Genomic DNA, 27,489 nt, shown 5'->3' with positions numbered 1-27,489 from the left:
CCCCAAGCAACTCTGTCTTCTCTCTCTGTTTCTTGTTCACAGGTAGTGTTGGTGGATAATTGCGCCTATGCTAACTTAATGGACGCCAGCCTCGCCAGAGAGCTGGGCCTGGATTTGATCCACCTTGCCAAGCAGCTGGAGTAGGGAGGATACAGCATTGGACGTCACGTCAGTATTTAATAAGGCCTAGGATACATTGTTTCCCCCACATAGACAATATGACTTTGCAATTTACTTGGTCCCTGGCACTTTTCCTCCCAAGGGTAGACTATACTACCTCTCCCAGCCTGAGATGCGGGCTATGAAAGACTACGTGGAAGCATCTTTGGCAGCTGGTATAATCCAACCTTCATCCTCCCCAGCAGGCGCAGGGTTCTTCTAGGACAAGGTAAGGACAAGTCCCTGCGCACCTGCATAGACTATCGAGGGTTGATGACTGTTAAAAATCGTTACCCTCGCCCTCTGATATCCTCAGCTTTTAAATTGTTGCCAGGGGCCAAGGTGTTTACTAAATTGGATTTGAGGAATGCTATCACCTAGTCAGGATTAGGGAGGGGGACAAATGGAAAACTGCTATCAACGCTCCAAGTGGCTGCTATGAATATTTGGTGATGTCGTTCGACCTCACCAATGCAGCGGCAGTTTTTTTCCCAAGCCTTTATTAATGGTGTTCTGAGAGAGATGCTTTATGTATTCGTCTTTGTGTATTTGGACGACATTTCGATTTTTTTCCCGAGATCTGCAGACCCACAAACAGCGTGTTCGCCAGATCCTACAATGCCTGCTTGACCACCAACTCTTCATGAAAGCGGAGGAAGTGGGAATTTCATGTCCCCTCCGTCTTCTCCTTGGGATATATGATCGCTGAGAGGGGAGGTGCAGATGGATCCAGAAAATGTCCAGGCGGTGAAGGACTGGCCTATAAAATGTTTTAAATGTAATTCGATTAATGTTGATTCAACTAAAATGACACTTTTGAGGCCACAGTTTCTTGTAAATCAAATATTCTGCTGTCTTCCAGTCTGTGTTGGTGAGGGGGATAATTATGATCACTGCTCCTTTCTGAAGTATATTTCCTGAGGTGTGACTCATTTGCCCACGCTTAAATTACATTATAAGAAAGTGCCAATTCAATGACCCTTGAAGGAATAAAAACAGGTTATTTTGGTTGAACAAACACATTATAATTGAAACTTAAAACCATTTTGTAATGTAAGCATGCGTTAAAAGTCTCCCTTTTGAAAATCAAATTAAATAAAATGTGTTTTTCAATACTGTAGATAAGCAAATGTACACAGTATGATAACCGTCAATTCTCATACCACGGTATACCGTGAAACGGTAAATCGCTGCAACCCTATTTGACAAACACAGCAACACAATTACCAGCAACACACACACACACACACACACAGACACACACCACCTCATCCATATGTGAATAATTCAAGACGATTCTAGAAGAAACCATTATCCTGGGCAGACAGGTAAGTTGATACGATGAGCCACGTCGCTGCCTCCTCGCCCAGTTGTTCTTCACCTCTCCCCAAACACTGTTGCTGTTCACTCACTGACCAGCCTGCAAGGGAAGTAAATTTATGTTTTCTGCTCTTTGTTGTCAGCTGGGACATGTAGGTGACGCTGAGGGCTCGACACTGTTCTACTCTGGCAGGTAGGTCTTTCACAGCATTGACAATAATAGCTCAGTAGTAGTGAACTGTTGTCACTGCTATTTGAGCAAATTGGGTAGTGGTATTGCGGTAATGAAAAGCATTACGTGGAAAAGGAAATACTTCTTGGGTAAATCCATTAATTTAAATGCTTTAACTTTATATAAAGTCTTGCTGAACATTTGCTGTTTCCTAAGTGCTGGTGTTACCAAAGAGGCTTGATACTAACATAAGAAGTGACTGTAAAGAGTTTTTAAAGGGTCTTCTGTGGGTCAAAGCTATCATTTGGTCATTAGTTTTTCATAGGGGTGGGATTAATGTGTAGCTGTGTGACAGATGTACAAGCATCCTCGTGATGCAGTTGCATTTATCAGACTGCCTTTTAACTTACAAATTCACATTTTTTATGGTAGGACAATGTTAACCATATATTGGCATAAGAGGTGATACCTTGAAACAAAACTTACACGACACAATGAATGACATAATTTTACATCAGAAGTTAATGAGTTGGTCTGATAATTTACTTTTTTACAGAGTTACAGATCTTACCAGTAAAGATAGTGACAATGTATCTTATGGGAAGCATTCTCTAAAATGTAGCAATAGATATTTATAGATATTTAGTTTAATCTCTGTTTGACCCTGGAGCAAAAATAAAAAAAAAACAAATGATTTCAGAATCTAAAATACTTTCAAATTCACCCTGTACATCCCTTTAGATAAAATGTATAGATAAAGAGACAGTATTTATTATTAGATCTTAAAATTTCAGAATCTGCTTGCTCACAAAGAACTAATGTGAGAGATGTATGTGTGTGGGGAAATGTAGTTATTTTGAAAAGGGAACAGTTTAAGGAGGGCAACATAGTGTCAGTGGAAAGGACACATTTTCTTTGACTTTGGCAGGAGAGACATAAACATCATTATAGCAAAAATTTGTCTGGCTACCTAGGTTATCTGACATGTCTCATTATATCAATCATATAGATTTGGTACACAGAATGGATGTTTTTTAAAATGGCTATAATACATTTTTTTGTATTATTATAACAGTGTATCAAATGACAATGTAAAATCAAGGTGACAATTTGAAAGGGGTCACTCGTATGAACCTGTACAGGGCTCTATAGTGGGGTTCAGCTCATTTTTTAGCTGTCCGGCTGCAACTTTACTGTTTTAGTTCACTCTCACCGCTCTCACTGCCTCTTTTCCGTCTGCAGCAGGCAGCTGTTTGCAGAGAAAAGGCTCTAAAAACCCACTTTATAGTACCTGCTCAGCATGCACTAATCGACTGACAGACACAGTTAGAGACTAGGTCGTGAACATAGTGGAGCATTTAGCAGGTAAAGGGCCAGATATTTCCCTTAGGTGTTGGTGGAGACCAAAAACAGAGTTAGTACACTTACATTCATCAGGTGGACAGAAACATGACTCTAAATAAATTATAATGTTGTTCCATAACTGCTGGATTTGCAAATGAGTTCGTCATATCAACCTACAAGGTGATGATAAATAGAAAACCTGTTGTGGTTGGGAGCTGAAGGATTACATATTGCTTTGATGAGACATTGTTAATTGCTGAGGCTCCATTCACATACTCTATGACCACCAGAATCTCCTCTGTCATTTTAGAGCAGACATTGCCAAACATGCCTTACTCTTAGAGTCGCTTTTATAGACCCTTTTATATTTACAGCTCTAATAAATTAGATTAGGTTTATGTCAATAGATCACCATTGTTTGATTTTGGAGGTACTGTAGGCCTATGGGGCATTCTCTGAAGATCATGAGAATTTTGAATATGATAACCTATAAGTAGTTATAATTTCATTGATGCTGATTCCACATATCTTCAACAATTTTGTATAATTTCTCAGAAAACAAATTAAATTAATAATAGGGGTGTCTTGATTCTTCAAATTCACGATTAGATTTGACTTTCGATTTTAAGGTCATGATTTGATTCAATTTTCGATTTAAACTTTTTTTTTCCAGCAATGCCATTGCTATTAGAATATGGCGTCTTGAATCGTAGCAACAAAAAGAAGAGCCACAAAAAGGCACAAGGGTACTTTAACAGCTTGAGTTTCTCAGACTTTAGGAACTGCATCTGAATGCACCATGAAGTCCTGTCAATGCCCACATGGTAAGTCAAAATGTTGCCCCACCAGTTACTTCAGGTTTAGTCTCTGACTCTGGTAGTGGCCATGGTGTCTGGAAATGTGCAGCTGCAGCCTTCCGATAAGCTACGTTATGGCGTGTCTTTAGCTGCATACTAATGTTCCCGGTAAATTTCACTGGGTCTTTAGCTGCATGCTAACGTAAGCAGTAAGCTACACTGTGTCTTTAGCAGGCTAACGTTAATAAGTAAGTTACACTGTAGTAAGCTATGCTTTGTGTCTATTAGGTCAGTGTTGTTGTTTTTTCTTCAGTTGGCAAGTAAACAGAGGTGGAGAACAGAAATACTGGGAGAATCGCTGATCCTGCTTTGCTTTGGGGCTGTGCTGATAACTGTATGAGAAAAAATCTATACGTAACAGTCCTACTTTTGATTTTGACGATCGAAATTCATTAAAATGGGTCTGGGAATTTGGAAGCTGCAAGTCTTTTATTTATATAGTGCAAATTTTGTGAAAGATTTGAACATTTAAACAAAAGTCTGAACATCAAGAGTGGTGTTAATGCCCTGCTGGATTTTATTTAGTCTTTTATAGGATTTCAGCCATATTTGGTACCACATTCTATAAGACACTGTTAATGAAGGGTTTACAGGTTGAACTGAAATTATAAATAATTTACAAATACTTTATAGATCAGTTATAGCCCATTAACAAGAACAACTTTTGGGTTGCCAAGATATGAAAATCCCAGAGAATCCATGTATTGACTACTTATGAACACACAACTGCAGATTTGATGATTAAAGCCCTTTATTAATGACCTATTAACATTTATAACCACTGACTTGATGGCTTATCGGAAAGGGGGGAAGCCATGATAAGCAGTTATTACAGCATTCTTTTCAAATAGAAATGGAAAACAGCTGCCTGAATTTTTCACAACTTTGTAAACAAAAATGAGTTCTTATTAATGACTATTATTATAATTTAAAAGCATTAGTAACCATAACGGATTAATTAGCTACTGATCATGAGCCCTTTATAAAGGGAGCCTTATTAGAAAGTGGTATCCAAGTATGTTTGATATTATTGCTTTTCATCTTTACCACAACTGCAGCCTAACAATAACAGGTGCACACTGATTTGGATCCACTCAGTAGTGACCTTCACGTGATTAATGGATGCTGCATGTGACACCCTGTTTGAAATGTGTCACCTTTATTGAAGAGCAGGTAACACTGCGGACATGCCTGTTTGAGGTGATCAGGGTGTTGTGCAGGAGCAGGAGCAGAAGGAGGAGAGCTCGCTCTCTGATGTAGATCGTTTCACTGTTCACTGGCGCCGTGACGATTAACAGGCAGCGGACGAGGATGCTCTGTTGTCTGGTGCGCACACTCCTGTCTCCAGCTCTCCACGATCACCATGGAAGAGCTTAATTAATGCACAGGCTTTATGTGTCCCCCCTGCTCCCGGAGCTGATGAATTTTAAACCGCCGTTTGAGACTGGACGTTTTTCGCCCTCTGAAGCACTGGACCCTTGTTACCGAGCGGAGGGGACCGCGGCTGAATCATAAAGTCTTCAGAAAAGGTACAGCACGGTGCGGTTTCTGCTCCACAAACTGAAGTTAGCCTCTTTAGCATAGCTGCGTTTTCCTGCATTCAGGCAATGATGATGCCTTTTCGTTACTGTCAGAGGACAGTGTCCTGTCGACGCTGTCATGTTTTGTCGATTTAGATGAAGAGATTTGTCGACTTGTCATGAACGATACATTTAAATAGCCTACATTTTGATAGAGCGTGGTCAGGGCTGATAGGCTAGGCTGGTACATTTTCTACAAACTGAGGTGGGCTCTGGTCATGTGGACTGTCCACTATATTAGCCCTGAGTGAGCATCACTGATTGAGGTTTGTTGTAATAACGTCGCCAGCTGTTTCTGCTGAGCAGCGAGGACCAGCTGTGTGTTGCTCAATTTTCACTATGAGCGCCCGGAGTCAGCCTGTCATTTCACATCATTTTTGGGGGGGATTTCACCATATCCTACCTTGGTGGCGTCCAAGGAGAAATAAGAGGACGCTTTATGGTTATTCTGACACGAATCTTTGAATGGAAATGCCATTGTGTCGTTTTAATCACGGGTACACTGTCGACGTTGTCGATGTAGGAGTGAAATTAATATTTCAAAATAAGCGCATTTGGTACGCATTGTTCATATATTGAGCTTGCACTAGCCTCAGCTACATGAAGGCAGCATCCTAGCACAAAAAAGATCTAAAGCTGGCAGCCTGCATTCACCACAAGATGTGCAGTCTTACATCACAGCAACACATATCACATTTTTCTATGCAATATGAAGATGAATTCTTCTTGGAGCATCACTGCAATGTGACCTTTTCTGTTTCTTCCTCTGCGGGGCCTGCTCAGCAGTTCAAGGACTTACACAACTGATGTGACCAAGTGATGCCTGCGAGTGGCAGCTCTGAATTTACAGCTTAGTTTGCATGTGCATTTTGACATCTGCTTTCATATGTTTCCTCCTAGAATATGTTCAGGTTCAGGAAATGTTTAATTGTTTATTAATTAGACTTTTGATGGCACCGTCAAAATCAGGCCAACCTCCTATATAGCTCATATTTGTGAACAGTCCTCAGCTTCAGTTGCACATTTCATTATTTTCACAGTTTGAGGCACACACCAGGATACATTTCACATTTGATGACATAATGGAATTATCTTATTTGCATGTTTGAGGGGAAACATAAATTGCTTCTTTATCCTTGAAGAGACAAGTGCAGTTCAATAAGCTGTCCAAGACTTATTGGCTTTATTTTGCCATCTTTTTGTAGGTGTGTGTGATCATAATATCATGCATGTCTAAGCTGAAGTCAAATGTTCTCACATGGCCTCATTGTAGGCCGGTTTGTGCTCTATAAACCAATATGAATTACCCCTGCACCTTTTTACTTCACTGAACTCCCATTGCCTTTGAGCCCATTTGGAGCACCTACTGTACCCTGTACACTGTTTACCTGCTCAGTGCACCTGAGAAAGGGGCATTTCACCTTTTTTGACAGAGGATAGTATAGAAATGGGGGAGAGAGTTTACACTGGATTGTGGATTGTAACCCTAACCCTTGGACAAAGAAAACGCATTTGATTAAGACAAGGCAAGCTTTATTTATATAGCATGTTTCATACGCATCTTTACATAAAGTTTATGAAGAAAAGAAAGACAAAGAACAGCAAGAGAGAAGAGGATGATAAATAGAAAAATAAGCATAATAAGAATGTTAATAATACTAACAGGAACACTAAGAGAAGACTCATAGATTATTCAGTTACAACGTATAAAATATATATTGCATTATTACCTTATTGATAATATTTATCATCATTGATAATATCTCAGTTATTCAGGAAGCCTTTCAAGCATCTAGGGCCATGAAATCTAAAGGCAGCTTCACCAGATGTTGAACTGACTCAAGAATGATTGAAAATTTCAGAACCAGATGACCTGAGAGGTCTGAGTAGCTTTTAAGCAGGTCTAACATATACAGTGGCCATTTCGATTTGTATAAAGAAGAACCTGAAAGTCTTGTCTAGTGCATTATGCACGCCAATGTAGTGATTAAAGAACAGATTTAATGAGCTATGCTCTCACTTAAAAGCAATATCAATTATTATTTTATTTTTATAAAAAGTGTAAAATAAACTGATGCCATCTCCTCTCACCTTTTTCTCATTCTCAGAGGCAAATTATGCCAGCAGCACCAGAGTCGCTCCCCCTGGTGACGTGCCAGCTCATTGGTCAGATTACTCGGCCCTTCTCTAGCCACCCCGTCTACCCTGGCAGATCCATGCTGCTGGATGCTCCTCACAGAGCCACGCCCGCACCATGAGCGCCAACGGGCCTGCCCCAGACCCAGCCCCAGAGGCCCCTCCCGCCTCAACCCCTGCCCCTGCTGCGGCCCCAGCCCCAGCCCCTGTTGCACCACCCGCACCTCCTGCCCTGCCTGCTCCAGCGTCTACTACCATCCCGGCAGGTGCGTTGGCACAGAAGAAGCGGCAGCAGTATGCCAAAAGCAAGAAACAGGGCAGTAATGCCAACAGCAGGCCACCGAGGGCTCTGTTCTGCCTCAAACTCAACAACCCCATACGCAGGGCCTGCATCAGCCTGGTGGAGTGGAAGTATCCTTTACAGTGGCTTTATGTGTTGTTGGGTGTATGTCTGAAATCCTGTTTCCTCCTGGTTTTAAAACCCGTCCTGAGTGATCCGATCACAAGTGGACAGCTCTAACGCTGTAAACACACCGCCGGCGAAGCACGTTGAAGCGTAGATTCGTGCCCGATCGCATGTCTGGCTGTTCATACCGGTCGCGCATTTCTCCGTGCTGGTCACAAAGCGATCCTCTCTATTCTCTATTGTGAAGTATTTTTAGGAAATTAAACGTGTCATCCACCGTTTTACAGCCGCTCCTTTGACCACTCAGGCTCGCTGGCTGAGCAACAGCAGAAGTTGCAACGTAAGAACATGAATGTCTGTAGTCTAATATCCCACATATTCGTGAATTCAGGTACATTTAATGAAACTAAAAATAAGGTTATTGTTTTCCAGTGTTCCTCGGGGACCTCCGTGCGGCTGCCATTTCCAGGCTACCACGGGGCACAGAGAACTGGGGATAAAAGCATCCAAAACACACAAGTTACTCTCAGTGGTTTCTGTGACATGAGAAATACTTTGAATGAGTATGTAGTTCTGCTTACAGTTGAGTAGGCGGTCCTTCAACATGGCCCAGGACATTCATGTACACACTGCTATAAGATTGTGGTAATATGTGGCCTAAACCACCTCCGCATGTGGGTTAGGGTTAGGGTTCTGAGGGATCGGTTCTCAGCGCGTCCGCAATGCATCCTGGGTGCGTTCCCACCTGTACCTAGAGCGCTGCGATTGTGATTCGATCACTCGGGACAGATTTTAATACCAGATGGGAATGGGGATTGAGTATATATACCAAAGTTCATTAACTGTTCATAGAGCTGAAACTGTTAGTGGATTAATTGATTAGATTAGAAAACTAATTGGCAACTATTTTGATAATCGATTAATCATTTAAGTAGTTTATCAGAAAAAATCACAACATTCTCTGGTTTCATGTGAGAATGTTTCTCTATTTTCATTTTATATCCGTGTAGATTGAATATCTTTGAAGCTGGGAAACTCTCATGGGCATTTTCCACTATTTTCTGATCTTTAATAGACCAAATGATTAATGGATTAGTCAAGAAAATAATTGCCACATTAATTGATAATGAAAATGATCATTAGTTGCAGCCCTACTTGTTCACAGCTCGTGTATGTATACCTTTGTTGGATCTTAGCTGTGGTATTGCCACAATAGGTGATTTAATGTAGTGCTTTTTACTCAGGCTGCATAAAGGCAACAAAAGAAAGAGAAGAAATACCCATTTCTCTTGGTTTAGACATTGCCTTTTGCTTTTTTGCCCCCACAAGTCAGTGTATTATTTATAGCTGTAATAGATGCAACCTGAAGCATGATGTAAAGTGTTTTCAAGAACCATTATATTGTATAGATGATCACACGGCACAGTAGTTGATATATTTTTTGAGTCCCAGTTAAAAAATAAAGTCAAACTGAGGTGCAGAAACATGTTTTTAGCACAAAAGACAGAGTGAAAGTCACTGAATCCTAAAATACTGGCAGGGTATGTAGATAAAGGGACTCAACACTGGCACAACACAGCTGTGTGACAGTCTGGTGTGCTTGTTGCTTAAGCAGATGCTGTCATCACAAAAGCCATCAGATGTTATAAAGGAGATTGCCTATCATGAATCGTAAAGATACATTTCATAATCCACCTTTGTGTGTTTGTCGAAAAAAGGTCAATAGGGATTTACTACCAGTACACTGGGAAATGCAGCTGTGGCTGTATCAGCAATCCCAAATTGTTCTGCATGGACTGCATGCAACAGTGCAATAGTGTTTGTTTCTGAGATTTTGTGATTGGAGAAGAACAACTCAGAAGAGTATGAAGAATTAACTGAATTTAAGATGGGTTTTTTATAAATGATATAAGTAATGGTACAGTCGCTGTGTCATTGTTACTGTAATGTAGAATGCAGTTGGTTGTTTTAGTGAAACAATCTCTAATTCCTGACATTGTTCATCAGTTTAACATTGAATTGTATTTAGTGTAAATTACAGGATATTGTTTTTAGGATGGCAGATGTTTCTTAGTTTTAATAGTTCAGCATTTGAGTAACATTCTGGTAAATCTGCAGATTGAGATTTAGTTTGAGAAAGTAAGTAACAGAAGAGGCAATGATCATCAATCATCAATGTAGTAAAGTGGTTCCCAACCATTTTGACTTTTGACTCTTCAGAACAAAGCTTTGTCCACATTTGACCCCTCTTCACATGTCTATTGGATTACAACCAAGTCAACCAATTGTGATTATATGCTTTCTCTTAATGTATTCTGGTTGGGAACCACTGATGTACAATAAACAATTACACAGCTCAAATAGCAGCTAAGTTATATAACCCAAATAAAACCATACAGAGCATGTGTGGCATTGTTCTGCCATTTAAAACATTGATCATTGAAAAAGCCATTAAAAACTCAGGATCAGGGAGTTATGATGTCTTAAGTAATTGTCATGTCTAAGTTCTGTGAATAGTTTATAAATTAAAGTAGTGCAGAAGTTTTAATGTCACAGCAGGTAAGTCATTTTTATCCATATGATAAATGATGATATGATAATTATTTTGTCTTGCTATGTTGCATCATTGCTCTTCTGTGTTTTCCTTAACTTCTTTCCACAGGCCATTTGATATATTTATATTAATTGCTATTTTTGCCAACTGTATGGCCTTAGCTGTCTATGTTCCCTTCCCTGCAGATGATTCCAACTCCACAAACCATGACCTGGTGAGTAGTCTTTATATGTCTCTATAATCCATTTGGTGCTTGTTGTATCAGTGCTGCTACTTACAGCCAAAGACAGACCTGCCTACACCTGCCTACACAGAGAAACACTTTGACAACTATCCTCATTGGTGCTTTATCATGTCATAGTTTCCCTGTACAGAGGTTTTATTCAGCTTTCTATTTTTAGAATTTATCGTCATTGCACCACTCTGTACACCTTGTGCATTTATGTCTGTGTGATGAATTATGGGTGATGTAGTGTTGTAAGCATTGTTCCACAGCTGATAATGAGTGCACTCTCCAAAAGCCAGACAAACACACAGAATGTGGCCCTTACATGAGCCGAATTTAGCTGTAGTGTTCAATGATTCATGAGCAGCTTATACAGCGAGTCTGCAGACATTTGAATGTTCTTGAAAGCTTTGTCTGAGAGCAGGAACATGTTAGAGAAAGGTTACCAGCCCGCTGTAAAAGACCGACGGGAGTGTTTCTCTGTCTGTTACGCTGCTGAACCCACGGTTCAAGATAAGCTACAGCTTTGGCTAAAAGTGTGTCTGGTCTACTTAAGAGAAGTAAGATGTACTGCTCTCATTTTGACCTCCTGGAGGGTGACCTCAGGGTGTTTGTTTACACAGCGGTGGTGCATCAGGGGAAAGTGGGCCATGTGGGACATTACAAAGTCTGATACAGTATTATGTACAGTGTGTTGTCAGGGTAAGTTTGGGAGGGAAGTTCGAAAGATTATGATTGTCCTAATATTGTCAACTAGAAGAAAATGTCCAAACTTGCATAAGTATGGAACAAGAATCTGGAAAAGTGTTGAGAGTCTGGTTGGACTCTGAAGAAAGCATTGCTGAAACATCTGTGCATTTTGCTCTCCTGTGTGAATACAAATACAGCAGCAATAGCGTTGAAAGGCTATTCTAATAGATGTCAGCATGCAAACTCTTGCTGAACTGGAGTAGTTACACACACGCCAGCTCTCTTTTTGTCTTTAGTTTACGGATGCAACAATCCGACCCGTTGGTTTGGTATCGGCGTCCACACTGACCTTATTAAGTGAATCAGGCACTGGCCAGACGTGATCATTCCACATTAGTCTAAATATAGTTTTCTTTTTGGTCTTTTTATGTGGTGAGCTAGTTTTGATGCATAAAGTCACTCAATAAATGTGTTTTAATATGAAGGCTTTAATGTGGTAGGCCTTTACTGTGAAGCCAGAGGTGTTAGGGAGTTTACTAATTTTATAATAGGGAACAAAGCTATCATATCAGATCAGTACTTGTTATCAGAATCAGTATCAGGAAAGAAAACGTTGCATTGGTGCGTCTCTACTTTGATTGAGTACAGTGTTTATTTCTTCTACCTTTATATATAAAATGTTGCATTGTACCAAATAAATATTTTACTACACAGCATGAATGTGAGGCTTATTAAAAGAAGCTACTTTCAGCTGAACAGCAGCTCCATTGAGCAAAACAGCTCTCAGCGACAGATGCCACTCACTAATGTGTGTCCCAGCCTCAGACTGATGATGATCTGTGTGCCTAGTGATGACAGGTGCTTATTTCATACTGGTAACTTTTTGTATAGCCTCTAAACCTCAGGTATTTTAACAGATTTACAGCACAATCATTATGGAGCCAAACTGCAATGTTAATAATAAGGATAATAAATTTAGAGCGTTGCCAGAATTTAAGTTCATATGTTCAGAGCTTCACCTTCTCATGTGTTCAGATCCCACCTAAGGACAATGAGAAAGTTCTGGGAGCAATTCAGTATTCACTCTTGTTACGACCAAATGGCATCAAATTAAATAACTACACTCGCTAGGAAATAAGCTACATTCTATGTCTCATCTCAGCCTTTATAATACAAACCAAAGCTCTAAGTGTGAACATAGATAGTTTGATATTGATTAATGAGGCCAGGGCATTGCTGTGTAATATGTGTTACTAGACCCTGTATATGTCTCCTCTAAACACAAGTGTCAGATTGGATTTATGGATGCACCCATTAAGAATTAACCAAGATGCTACATTTTGTGTACTGCCTATCATGAGTGAGCAGCATCATTGATGTGGCTTACATGCTTCATGAACAAGATCATTAAGTAGAGATGAGAGGACATGCTAATGATTGGATATCCAATTATGTATCATTTAGTTGCTTCTTTCGAGTGTCAGGACAAAGCTTAAAGGGGTGATAGAATGATTATATAGGGTATTTCACACGCTTCCCTAAGGTCTCCTAATAGGGTATGTAACATTGGTTGGGCTGAAAATTGCTCGAATGCTATTTTATGGGTCCTTTACTACCCTGTGAATATGGCCCTATTTGTAGCCTAACGAGAGCTTTTCTTCCAAATATGGTATGCTCATGAATATTTAGATGAGCTACGCGCTGATTGGTTGACATAGAGATACATTGGAGACGATAGAGCAGGTGACAGGTCTCATATTTCAGACACTGCAATGTTTCGTTACTAAATTCACTTCTGAGACTGTTTTATGTAAGAAATCAACTATATAAAGCTCAAATATGGGCTGTTTTACGAAAATTGCAAATTTGGTAAGATGTGTCGGATTTCAGTAGGTCCACACAGTCTGACGAGACAGCGGCAGCCCCGCTGCGCTCCATACCCAGGAGAAAGTCACCGTTTCTGGGTTACTGGACAACCGGGGCTCGGGCCTCCGCGGAGCTGGCAGCCGGCATAACTATAGTATATTTACAGTTTGAATTTCATCACGCCACTTATTTAACAGCTACCATAAGGTCTTACAAAGCTAATGCTTGTATCCGATTTCAATTTAATGCATTTTTGTGAATAGGAGGGGTTTCGTTAGCTGCTACTGTCCGTTCAATCCTATGGGTAGCTAAAGATCGAGGCAAGCTAGCTAGCGACACTTTCGGCATACCTATAATATATTTACAGTTTGAATTTCGTCACGTCACTTATAGAACAGCTACCCTAAGGTCTTACAAAGGTAACGCTTGTGTCCGATTTCAATTTAATGCATTTTTGTGAATAGGAGGGGTGTGGGTAAAGATCGCGGCTAGCTGCAGGCCCTGGAGCTCCGTCAGGGCCTCAGCATTTGGTAATCCAGTAACCCAGAAACGGTGACTTTGCGCGGGTATGGAGCGCCACAGGCTTCCCTTCATGACGGAGATCCAGCTAGCTCACAGCGAGCCGGGGTCTATGAAGTAGGACACGCCGGGCGGCGAGGCAGCACCGGCCGCTGTCACGTTAGCCTGCTGAGCTCCTGCTGAGCTCCTGCTGAACTGCGACACACAGTCGGACAAAATTTGCAATCAGCCATCAATATTTGTAAAATGGCCCATATTTGACCTCTACATAGTTGATTCTTGCATAAAAAAGTCTCAGAAGTGAATTTAGTAATTAAATAGCGGACCTCTGGAGATCTGCGTGACCTAGCTAGATTCAGAATACTAGCTGACCTCAGGTCAGTGGTGTAGCCTATGCAAATGTTGGGGCATGACAAAGACTAGGAGTTGAGATGCTTACGTAAGGTTTTAGCTTTGTTGAGATTCGCCCATTTTCAGTGGCAGTTTCAAAATGTGAGATTTGCATAGTAAAGGGGTATCAATGGGATTTTGAGCTTCTATGTTTGTCCTATTTACCCAACGAACTGTCGTTATTCAACTATGACAAGGTAAAATTGGTTTTGCATTCTATCACCCCTTTAACTTTTTGAAAATGCACAACTGACTCTTCTGTGGTTTTATGGATTCTTCTTTAACTGCACTATATACATTTTTGCTGATCCTTATACGGATCCTTGTCCATTGCTTGCACAGACTATGGTTTAATTCTGCAGTGTCAACGTTAACTCAGATACCGGAGGGTGAATAATGCAATCTTTCCCTTTTCAGCAGAGGTTGAACAATAGAATACTTTGTAGGGCAGGTGGGCCAGCTTGGCCTTAGTTGTTCTACAGAACTCACGCTGTAGTCACAGGAGGAGCACTAGAGACAAAAGTGCTGAGCTAGTTTTGCTATCGCAGTCAGCAGGTAAGGCTGTAGTGAAGATTGCCATTTTACACTGCTTTGCTCTGCAGCCTCACAGGTGGACTGAGGACTGATATGAAACCTGAAGTGTGGTGCTGAAAGGCCTGATGTGTAAAGTGAGGATCAAATTATGTCACTAGACTGCCGACTTAAGCAGGTTTTTACTCAGTGATACATTCAAAAGTGGTGTAACTTTCAACACGAAGAGACAATGAAACCTTGCAATGCAGACAAGCTGACTTCTAGGATTGTGGATGTGTAGACAGCTCACTTAGTTCATTCTCAATTAACATTAACTCCTGGAAGGTCCAAATACCGAATCTGTTCGTTTGCTTGTGCTACACTGTCTACACATTGCCTAGATGCTGCAGAGCTCCTCTGGGTTAGAACAGAGCAATGCTGCAAAGTCACAGAGGCCTTAATAGCATGAGTCTGCCTGTCTTGTTAGTAAGGCTTGGTTAAATGCAGCAGCTCATTATAAATAGAAAGCAATTTCCTCCTCGGGTGGAACACAGGGCAAAAGATTGGGGTCCTGCTACCACCAGGAGGCACAAGTGAGTAACAGGACGTAGCGAGCACACACGCACGTAAGATAACAACCTCTGTCAGGACCTCACACTCATTCTTCTCCTGCTGAGCTTTCTCCTTAATTGCTTTTCCTTTGTTTAGTCATCTCACTGCAATAGTAAGACACACAACATATCCTGCACTTGACTGCGTCTCCTTCGCACCCAACTTTTCTAGGGGACAGACAAATAGTCTGCAACCCTCCTGCCTTTGCTTTAAGGTCATTTCTGACTTATCTGAGACTCAACACCCCGGGCAGCTCCTGCTGAAGGTAGCTGAGCAAAACAATGACCTTTTCATGGCGAATATAGTTCATACAGCTCATCTTTCATGAGGCAACATGCAGTGAATGGCGTATGGTATCATGTAGTGTTTGCCCGTACCACTGTTATTGCATAACTGGAGCCGCAGCGCTATTTATTTTACTGGGAACAAAAGGACACATGTAAAGGCTGAAATGTCCATGCACAAACCAATACAGAGGTCATTTGAACACCAGCAGATAACTCACAACTTGAATCAGCTTCACATTCGGATGTGAAGCTGAATGAATTAAGGATCATTTGATTCATCTGATGAATCATTTTGCTGAATATTTTTTAAATATGAATTATTGCTATTGACAGAGGGACTAATGAACACACACACACCCATGCCACACATATACCTGGTTTTATTGAATACCTTATTGAATATCTGGATTTTTTTTCTTTTGATGTTGACATTGTGTCGCAATCATCTCAAGTGGTTTACACAGAAAGAGTTGAGGGGGTCGTGCGGAAGGGAGATAGGCATTGTAAACAACTGTCCCCCTTGTTTAAGATGTGAAGCTTGTTTACAGTAATGACAGTTACATGCTTGTCATCTCCCAGTAATGTAATATTCTTGTGTTTTCTACTGTGCCACACAACCGGACAGCACAGCTTTTCTAATACCATCTTTAATTGAGATGGCAGGCTTTATACAAATGTATGAAACATTAATTTCATTACTTGACATTCTTCCTCTTTTCACAAAATGCTTTCAATCGATTTAACAAACAGAAGCCAAGCACAGCTGTTTTGTTGAGTAGTAAAATTACTTTTTTATCAAGAAGTCATCCACAAGAAGAACCACAGTTTTATCCTCAAGTCACGTACCATATGTTTGTTTTCATAGTGCACCATGAAAGTTATTCCTGTGTTTTAAGACATATTCAAAATTGATTTATACAAACCTTTATGGCACCCTCTTTTATTGAAACGTATACTGGCCATAGTTCCTCAACACCATCTGTAGGTGAGCAGGCAGAAGTTCCTCTTACAGGTTCCAATACACTGCAGTTTAACTAATCACACAGATCTATCATCAGTTACCCCCTAAAGCTCACACTGACTGTAAGTTCACTCATGCACAATTTAACACTGACTTCAATGAACTCTCAGGCCTGTTACACAACAAGACAAAAGCAGTGTTGTTTAATATGTTTTGCATTTGCATGCAACTCTGTTATAGGCATGAAATGCACATACTGCGTACTGGAAAATGAGCAACTACCAACAAAGAAAAAGTCATTTGTGATGTAAATACATACCAACAACCGTCACAGTGCCAAACGTTTGACTCACAGCCATTGCCTGTTGACTAATCAAAGTCACCAAGTGCTTTAGTGCGACAACCAGTCACTGAGAGGCATTCGCCAGATTGCAGTGGTTCTTGTCAAAGATTATTAGAGGCACAATACAGTGGTTTCTTTTTTTGAGCTGACATCTGATAATATTGTCAGTGCTTCTATCATATATTCCATCTTGCTTGTTGCTTGTTGTCTTACCTATTTTGGATGCAGATTATAAATGTGTAAAAGTAGACATTCCTCTGCACTAGATATTTCACCCTAATAATTCTGCTCAGGTTCCCCCCTCATTTCTGTGCAATGTACAGTTTGCCTTTGTTATTCTCTTGCATTAAAGTGTCTTGTGTGATTTGCCAGCTTTATAGTCACTCATAGACAAACCAAGGACACAACAGTAGTAGTAGTGCTCTTCAGGCTCTGTGCCGGTAAACAGTTCAAATTGTACATATGTAGACTAGGAAACAAATGAACAAACATGATTTACAAATATTTAGCCAACATGCACCACAATCTTTCAGGTAATCACCCTTAATTTACTATGTCCTGTCTCTGTATTTACAGTTCAACACTCAACCTGCCATTGTAGTTTTTGAAATACTATTACAGTAAGTTCCTGTTTGCTACAGTCCTTGTTTTAATGTAGTAATCGTAGTCTATGGTTCAAGTCTACACTGGGGGAGTTGATGACATGTTTTGCAATATGAGGAGTGCTTCATGTGCCAGTGTTTTGGCTACGTGTGTGACGGATGAAGTAGTTGGCGGTGTGTGTGTGTGTGTGTGTGTGTGTGTGTGTGTGTGTGTAATGGCTGGCACAAGCAGCAACGTCTGGACTGTGGACTCCTATAGAGATGATGGTAGAAGTATGTGTTTAGTCACTTAACACAACTGCTCATTTGTGGCTCACACTAGCTCTGTCCCTGCTTGTTATCTTGAATGTGTATTTCTGCATGTGTGTGTGTGTGTGTGTGTGCGTGCGCGTGCGTGCCTGCATTTGCGTGCGTGTGTGTTTGTGTGTGTGTGTGTGTGTGTGAGAGAGAGAGAGAGAGAGAGAGAGAGAGTAAAGAGGGAGTCAGAGCTGTGTTAGCTTGGTGTGGATACTGTGGGAAGCATAGAGCATGTGCACAGTGTGTGCGTCAAACAGGCCTTCTTAAAGCGGAACGGCAGACCATTTATGAATGAATGAATTTTTTTCTCAAGCTCTGTAAATAACACATATGATTACTTATGAATACGATGCAATGAATAACAAATACGTGTGACAAAATATTCAGTGATTTGTATGCTTTTTTGTGTAGTTTCATGCTTTGTTGTTTTGCCCTTCTAATATGCTCAATATAGTTACATTTTCAGCAATGCAAATGTTATGTAATGGCATTTTTCAGTTAACATATATGCACATTATGACATATTTGGACTTTACATCAAACCCACACAAGACACTTTGTTATCTCTCTCTAACAACAATATTACAGTTGCAACTCTTCAATCTGTTTTTTAAGTGAGTCAAAAGACAAATTACATTTTAATATAAAATATCATATTACCAAAAAGAAGTACTAACAAAGATAAAAACAGTCAATAATAAATAATGAAAAAATACAACATTCATAGGTTGGTAAATTGTATAAATACATAATAAATGTAAAAGTAGAAGCACCAAAACTTAGTCCATTAGTGGAATGATTGTCATGACTTTGTGTGTGCATGCTTGGGAGACTGAAGTTGACAGAGTGAGAGAGATACATTTATTGCAACATGCGAGACATGATAACTGAGGGTGACACCAAATCATAATAGGAAGAGTTGTTAAAGAGACAATGAAGAGAGGTCGCAAACCCAGACAGAGTGGTGGAGACACCGGTACATTTTTCATACCTTCCTAATCATGTCATGCAGATATAAAAAATCCAATACTTTTTAGTGAAAATATTCGACTTATGTGTCCACTGCCTGTTTTAGCTCAAAAGCTACAAAAGAGGAATTTCAATAAAACTGAAAAGCCAAAATTTGGCTTTTGGGATCTCACTTTAATTTCCTGTGTTCAGCCATTGTTTTGGTTTCCATGACAGTTACTTTATGTCATATGTGCTTTTTTTACATGGACACACATCTGCAAGCATGAATATTTGTTCTTACAGATTTACTGTACAGTAATGGTGCACAAACAACTAACACTCCCAGGTACACTTTGCAAATGATGAACCACAAAGAAAGAAAACCAGAGAGGGAAGAAGGGGTGAATCAGAGGTCTTTACGTGTGTGTGTGTGTGTGTGTGTGTGTGTGTGTGTGTGTGTGTGTGTGCATATTTGTGAGAGAGATAGGGGTGTGTGGGCTTGACTGAAATGGGAACACATGAGAATGCTTTATTCCTCGTGAGATGTTGCAGAATTCAGGTTGCACTATTTCCCTTTTTCTCTACAGTAACAGTCACATGCATACACTGACACAATAAAACAACATCTAACCATACAACATCAACAACATCTTGATTCAATGACTACATCGCTGTTCAATCCTGCGTCGATCATGTAACATGTAATGCAAAACAAAGCAATACATCACCGAGCTTATGCAACAAATGTGATGTTTTCTTTCTTTGTGAAGACATTGGTAGTGTGGGTATACTTAAGATGACCTGCACATGTAGTGTATTCCTTGGCATCCTCACACAACTCTTACCTGCCCCCACAGTGCACACACACACACACACACACACACACACACACACACATATATGTACACATTTGTATACTGTGCGAACAAAAACATGGGCCCACCTATACCGAGTGATGAAGAACAGGGCATTAGAACAGATGTGCCGTTATTTGTATTTTGTAATGTAGTTGCTGGATTTCATTTTAAAGCATTCAAGTAGAAACAATACATTTTGTTGCTACTGTTGGTGTTTTATTGTTGGATTCAGTCAGTAGTTCAGTTTTAAGCACAAGAGCACTTGAACAATTAAAGCAATGCAGAGACATGTGGATGAATTTCTGCAAACACATTCTACTATTTCCTAATGAGAACTAGCAGGAAATTCTGAATAAACTGTGATTAAAAAAAAATCTGGTAATGCAACAGGCCTTATTAAAAGGTACACAAGAATGACACAAACCCCATGCATAACACACATTTGAACAGGCACACTCAAACACACTTATTTACTGTGCAAACCTGCATGAGTAGGTGATGAAGAGGGACTTAATGCTGGCTGCGCCCCGGCATGGCTGGTTGGCACTGACTGATCTATACATACAGGGGAAGGAAAGGGAGTTTGTGGGAGATGGCGAGCGCATGGGGGAGGGAGGTGTAGCCGCCCAGGAGAGTGATGTGGGAAGTCCTACAGAATATATGTCCGCTCATTGTGTGCAGGATCAGATCCAAAATTACATTATAATATTTCTATGACACTAAGGAGAGATCTGCTCTCAAACTGTCCCATGTCTGATAGCTGCAGAGTTTACAGTCATGTATTGACTGCTGTGCTGTTTGGGTGTATGCACTGACTGTGTGTGCTTGTCTCTACTGTACTATGTATGGCTTGCTTTGACATTAGTATTATGTCTTGAAGTTTGTTGCGTTTGCTCTGCTTGTAAGCGCTCCGCTCGCACACATATATCAAACATGCATGATGTCACTCTGACTCATGTGACTGTTGGCTCGCCGCCACACGCTCAAATGTGGCTTTCCATACACGCACATGTAATAACACTCAGGTGGTCATGTAATCAGAAATACATAAGATGCACAGAGAATTCATATTAGAGCTGCAACAGTTAGTTTATTAATCGATCAACAGAAATTGAATCTGCGTTCTTGTTTAAAAAATGCAGATTCAATTTCTGTCGAAATTCTCTGGTTCCAGCTTCTCAAATAAATATTTTGGTTTTCTTAATACTCTGCACTGAAAATCATTGGGTTTGGGACTGTGAGATTGCACTAAACAAGACATCACTTTAGGCTTTGAGAACATTGCAATGGGTAAGGGTTGCATTTTTTTATACGATTAACGATTAATTGAATAATTGAGAAAATATTGGAGAGATTAATCGATAATGAATATAATCTTTAGTTGCAGCCCTAACATATATACTGTTTATGTCACGGTTTCTGGCAGATCGTTTCTATTTGAACAGAATCTTATAACAGTACATTATTACATTTATAGTCAAACAGCAACCTTGAACCGTGCAATTATCAGTAAAAAAAGGAAAATAAACCATAATTTTAGACTTTTTAAAAATCATTCTCTCTTTTCCATTTCACTGCCATGAATCGAATATGGAGATATTTTATGGTCACAGGCCTCCTCCAAATGTCTGCAGTACTTAACATAAAACATTGAGATTTATTACAGATCGTCAGTCAGGTTGCCTGCCCTGCGGCTGCCTGGTTGATTTGTACATTTAATTTATTGGTACATTGCAAACTATGAGACCCTATTTTTTTTATCTGTCTCTGAGGTACAAGCAGAGTAAGCAAACATACTGTACTTCAGTATTGTCTGGTTCCTCTTAATGTAATGCACTGCAGTATTTTACAGTTCAATGGCTCAGTGTCTCATGATAAGTTTAAAAATGATAAAGATGAACCTTGACATTAGATTCAGTAAGGTGCAGCATTTATGCAAGTTTCCTTTATACTTTCATATAATTATCTATTTTTGTTGTTGGTGTAGAAATGTACCAAACAGTCCTACATATTCTAAACTGAAGCATGACTTTTTTCTCTCTTTACACTTAAGCTAAGCTAATGGGCTACAGGCTCTAGCTTTATTTTTAGCATACAGACATTAGGGTGGTATTTTCATCTAGTAACTTAGCAAAAAAGCATATTTCACAAATAGTCAAACTATTCCTTTAAATGCTGTATTCTGTAACTGTTTGTCATCCTGATTGTCTATACTGTAATGTTGGTCTATTCTGTACACACAACATCTATTGCATTTCTGGGTCCAGGGACAGAGGGTGTCGAATGCTGTACGGCTATTAAAGCCCCTTGATGCAAATTTGTGATTTGTGATATTGGGCTATATAATAAGAATTGATCCGACTTAATTAGGGGATGGGATATGGCTGGTTTGGGAGCACTAATAAATATTCAAGCATATTGAATGTATTTGAATATATATATATATATATATATATATATATATATATATATATATATATATATATATATATATATATATATTGAATTGAAAATAGTTTAGGGCTGTCATTAGTTTTTGTATTCCTGGTCTCACTTCAGGATGCTGCAGTTTAAAACTGGCTTTTATTTAGATAATAAAAGATAATGTATGAACAATGGTGCTCTAATTGCAAGACAACCTGTTTCATTGTATTTTTATGACTGCATTTCCGCTCTTTATTATTATGCACAAAATGTAATTGGTGATTTGTGTGTAGTCTGGAGGAAGATAGACGGAGCCTCGTGGGCATTGCGCACAGGCCCATCTGAATTCTTAATAGGTTTACATTACCGCTGTCCACATGGCTCTGTCATATGGCGAGTTATGTAGGAGAATGCATGGTTCAGCGTGTTAGCATCCTTTGTCATATGGTGATCTGAGCTCTGTGAGTATGTGAGATGAACATGAACACTCACCCTGTGGCAGAGGAGGGTCTGTACGGATGTGGAGGTCGAGGAGGAACATGTGTTATGCCGTGTTGTATCCTGTTCTGCATGAGTTTGTGCTGTTAGTGTGCAGTTTAGGACATAAACGTGCCGTGTTTATGTGTGTCTGTGTATCCGTGAGTGCATGATGTATCATATATACCTAACAGAATAGTAGCAAGTGAAGTCAACACATAAACTTATCATATGCACATACTGTATGAGAGAAGGGAACATACTACTGTAAGTCTCTTTAAAACACAAATAAACTAAGATGAGTGAGTCAGAGATATTTATGGTCATCCCCAAAGGCCTCCTTCCTCACTCTCCTTCTCTTTCTGTGTCTCTCCCTCGTTCTATTTCTGCTCGCAGTAAAACGTGCTTATGATTGAATAAATTGCCGGTTAATTGAGAGGGAATGCTTATCATTTGCTATTATATTTTACATGCTTTCACGAACCAGGAAGTGGCAATTTGCATACATTTACTGCGCCTTGGAAGGCTAAAACTGTTCTGACAATGTATTACATGCTGCTTTCCGCATCTTTACAATTATTACTCAATTACTGTTGTAGACCACACAGGAGAAAATCTTATATTATGTTTTTTTATTCTAAATTCACATAGAAAATCTGTCCACATCATGGTACTTTTTTGGCAGGCATACAAAGACAAGCGGAATAAGTTTTGTTTATTTGTACTTATTAAAAAATTTTTCTGACGCTATGGTACTAAAGTATGTGGTAATATTTCACTACCTTAAGTACAAATAAACCAACAGATCATCAAAAAGTACCTCTTTTCACAACTCTTATGTACATCTGACATTGACTGTGTACAACAAAAACATCTAAAAAGACCAGTTTGACATTGAAATACAGTACAGTCATAAACATTACAAGCATAACTTTGGATAGGATTTTCTTCTCTATTGTTAAAATACTTTTTACACTATGCTCATTGTTCATAACTGATAGTCAATGAAACATTTGTGTAATATACTGTATGGTTGTTTTTTTGCCTATTATAGTCCGATGCAAAACTTCACAATCACCACCCTAAGGTGTGAGATTTGTATGCGACCTTGGTGGGACTTGAACCCACACCCTTAGTGTTGGTAACTTACAGTAGTGCTCAAACCATCAGGGCCACAAATAACCACTGCAATGATTACAGTGTGTACAATACAATAGTGAGGATGAGACTTGTGATGACATTACTGCTGACCAATGTCAGGCTTGGATTCGACATTCAAGAAGGTTTTTCCCAAGGTGAACCATGAACTATGAAAACATACATTGTGATGTGGACGAGTACTTATGGCCAAATCTAGAAGACTGAATTGATGCAGATTAGTGTAGTGTGTACTACAGAAAACTTTTACAGTATTTACAGAAAACTATTTTCTTTCAGTTCTGTTACAGTGTTTTTTACAGTATTTGATTAGACAAAACCTTACAGTAATGTTGCAATACAGTAAAAGTGTGTTGCATTGATGATTGGGGAAGATATCTTCATTGATCACACTTCTGATTATGGAATAGGAATTATGGGAAGTTTGTTGTTGAATTTGATGGGTAATGTACAGTTATATTTTTGCCAACTGTAAACAGGGAAGAAAAAAGCTCATTTTTATCACTCCAAAGGGTAATTTGGAAACATGTATCTTACATTGTTTGGTCTTGGACTAACTGATTGTAACAATAACTTAACTGAAAGAATTGCACTATGATATGTTTAGGTGACAAATGTACTTGTTGTATTTCACCAGAAACTTAGTGGTTGAAACATTGGTCTTTCAGTGAAAGATGTTCACAAGCCAAATGAAAGGAGAATCAGTTGCTTTGAATGCAAGATTTAATGATTTACAACAGGGGTCTTCAACGTTTTTTTAAGCCAAGGACCCCTTAACTGAGAGAGAGACTGAGCAAGGATCCCTTATGTATAAAATTAAGTTGCATAATAAACTGGGCCAACAATAACGTGTGGGTGGCCTAACGACTTTATATATACCTTTTTTTGCAAAGAATACTAAGCTCTTAAAATAGCCCACTAATTGTTGGTATTATTTTATAAATCATGTTTTAATGTTGAACATACATGTGGCACAGTGAATCCTTGTAAAATGAACAATAATTTGGAAGCCCCCCCTGCATTGACTCTGAGGACCCCCTAAGGGTCCCAGACCCCCTGTTGAAGATCCCCGATTTATAAGTATGATCAGTTGGGAGTCTTGTACTTAGTTTTGAAACACTGCACTCCATACTATTGATAATAGTACTATAGCGAAGCCTCATTTACACCAACAGATTACTGCAGCAGCAGTTTGCTCTTGGTCCATAAATGCCTCTAAAATTGTTTATCTGTCACTTCACTTCCATCTCGTATGAATCGTTCTGTTCTCTCTGCTCCCTGCGGCACGAGCATGCTCTGTCACAGAGGCAGCAGCCATAAGCTTAACTCAACCTTTTACATCAGTAACAAAGAGGCCCATGTCTCCTATTCTGGGCTAAGTGCTTCTCACAATCTGCAGTAAACTGTTGGGAAAACGAGCCCCGCAGCCCACAGTGCTCTTGCATTTATGGTGTCTGCAGAGAACACAGAGCAAAGGATTAAGGACTCCCTCAGGTGGAGGAGGTTATTATGTATATAATAATATTTATGTGTGTGTGTGTGTGTGTGTGTGTGTGTGTGTGGCTTTTAGCATTTGTCTGTATTGGGTATTATAAGAGCCCAATGGTCATCCCATGTGAAAAGTTAAATGACTTTTGTGTTGACCGACAAATATTATGTATACCAGCCTTTGAGCAGAGTTTACGTTGACCTGCCTCATGCATAAAGGATGAAAGGGCCTCTCTCTGGTTTCATATCTCCAGGGAGGTCCCAGGACTGTCCTCAATAAGCTAAGTCACCCTGTGCTGTCTGCACCTTCTGCCTCTCACACATCGCACTGCACTAACATGAATATACCACCTTTATCTAGCTTTGCTCCCAATCGACCTCAACTTGATGGCTTGATGTTCCTGTGTTCCTCTCTGTCTTTGAAACAACCCAGAGAAAGGTGCAATGCTGAGTTACATCACTGATTCCACATACCTTCTAGAAACAGTATTTTTATTCAGTGTTTTTCCCTTTTTTGGGCGAGAGATCTCTGACTGGTTGTTCAGCCTACTGAATCGGTGTTTTCACCCATTTTGTCCTTATTTGTGTTTTTTCCATTTTTTGCTGAGTTGCAAAGCTGACAACGCCTGTGCACAGCCAAAGAACTTTTTACCTACATATCATGTATTATCAATTAATCTTCTAAATTAATAACAAAGGTTTTTGTTTATTTTCGGATTATGAGTACAGACTATTGACTAGTTATTTCCTGTCATGCAGGCTCAGAAGGTCAGTGGTCAGCTGCCCGCCCACTTTATTCTCTGTTGTGTGTTCACAAGCAAAATGTTCAAACAGTCAGATTGGTTTGGTGTGTAATAAACCGTTAACACGACCAGTTTATTGTCTCTATTTAAATTGAGGTTACATGATACTAAATAAAAACACCATTGTCCCTACCTTTCCTTCCTAGATTGAAATGTTCTTTTGCACCTAGCCAAGGTTTCTCATGTTGTGATGGTTCTCATCGTGGTCTGTGAATAAGTTCTGAGACTTGTTGAAAAGTGTGAGATCACTGTGGATCAGTGGGTAAGCAGGTGCACGTATACTGAGAGGTTTATACCTCAACGCAGAGGTCCAGGGTTCGAATCTGCCTTGTGACGATTTACTGCATGTCTTCCCCCTTTCTCACCTAGCTGTCCTGTCAAATTAAAGGCGGGAAAGCCCAAAAGATAATCTTTAAAAAAAGAAATGTGTTCATGCTCTGTGAATGGCATTTGTGTAACAACATGCACCTCATTATTTTGGTTTGGTTTATTAACAACATTCTAATGTATTTATAAAAATATAACATATCATATTTTGTCATGGATATAACAAATAAATTATGCCTTAGATTATGGCATGCAATGTGCAGTGTAATTCTTTTCAATTCACTGTGTTTTTTGTACTACTTTTTGTACTAGTACAGTATGTACTGATACAACAGGTACCTGTTTAACATTACGGGGTACTAGGTAGCAACAATCTGGCATTTGGGAGGAATTTAAAGAGAACTATTAGTATTTGTTACGGTACTGGAACACAAAAAGTAACACTGTAGATTGAAAAGAATTACACTATATGTTGCAGGCCATAGTCTAAAGCATTACCCAATCAGGTCCTGGAATTTTTTTCATCGTTGTCTCTGGTGTTTCCACAAAAATTAGCTTTGTCTTTACTCCGTTGAGCACATTCATCAATACTACAGAGATGGATTGAAATGGTCACATCAGATTCTTTATCCGTTCGTGTCTGTGTGTGCTTCTGTATTTGTGCTTCAGTGTTTGTACCTGCCTGTGTTATCTAGCCAACACGCTCTATTAATGCCATGCTCATGCTTTTTCATGATAATCCATCATATCTTGTTCCTATCAAAAATATATTGTTTTTCTGTGTCTCTGCAGGAAACCGTTGAGTATGCCTTCCTCATCATTTTCACAATTGAGACCTTTCTGAAGATTATTGCTTACGGCTTGGTGATGCACCAGAATGCGTACGTGAGAAACGGTTGGAACATGCTGGATTTCGTCATTGTCGTCATAGGGTAAGTCCTCAAGTTCAGTTATTTCAGTTAACTTTATTTGTATAATGTGTTGGATTAAACCTATTAACTTTGTCCTTTTGCAGACCAGATCATCAGGTTTTATTATTTCAGTTTGGGGTTTGGATTTGCACTTTGATCTCAGTTTGACAGTTGCAGTTTACAGTTTGACAGTTTCTGAGAGAGGCAGTCAGTGTTAAAGTTAAAGTTGCTTAAGCCTCTGTTCCAAGCGGCCAAGTGT

General features: G+C 39.6%; 1 protein-coding gene and 1 long non-coding RNA gene across 14 annotated transcripts in view; both read left to right on the top strand.

Annotated features, from left to right (window-relative positions):
* Positions 1–277: 277 nt before the first annotated feature.
* Positions 278–979, top strand: LOC116041654. Its single transcript, XR_004102998.2, has 2 exons — positions 278–388; positions 738–979. It is a non-coding gene; the product is annotated as an uncharacterized LOC116041654 (long non-coding RNA).
* A 3,997-nt stretch (positions 980–4,976) lies between these two features.
* cacna1da (calcium channel, voltage-dependent, L type, alpha 1D subunit, a) overlaps positions 4,977–27,489 on the top strand; it is a 63,158-nt gene continuing 40,645 nt past the window's right edge. For 9 of the 13 annotated variants that reach the window (XM_031287466.2, XM_031287463.2, XM_036001928.1 and 6 more), the window contains exons 1-4: positions 4,977–5,381; positions 7,541–7,979; positions 10,637–10,742; positions 27,112–27,251. In XM_031287466.2, the coding sequence (XP_031143326.1) occupies positions 7,687–7,979; positions 10,637–10,742; positions 27,112–27,251 (539 nt within the window). In that variant the 5' untranslated portion in view covers positions 4,977–5,381; positions 7,541–7,686. The remainder of the gene's footprint in view (positions 5,382–7,540; positions 7,980–10,636; positions 10,743–27,111; positions 27,252–27,489) is intronic. The other 4 variants (XM_036001933.1, XM_031287468.2, XM_036001932.1 and 1 more) reach the window with 1 other exon arrangement.

The sequence above is a fragment of the Sander lucioperca genome, chromosome 6, assembly GCF_008315115.2.
Source record: "Sander lucioperca isolate FBNREF2018 chromosome 6, SLUC_FBN_1.2, whole genome shotgun sequence".
Classification (NCBI taxonomy): domain Eukaryota; kingdom Metazoa; phylum Chordata; class Actinopteri; order Perciformes; family Percidae; genus Sander; species Sander lucioperca.
The sequence above is the reverse complement of the archived record's forward strand: the minus strand, read 5'-3'. Positions and strand labels throughout refer to the sequence as shown.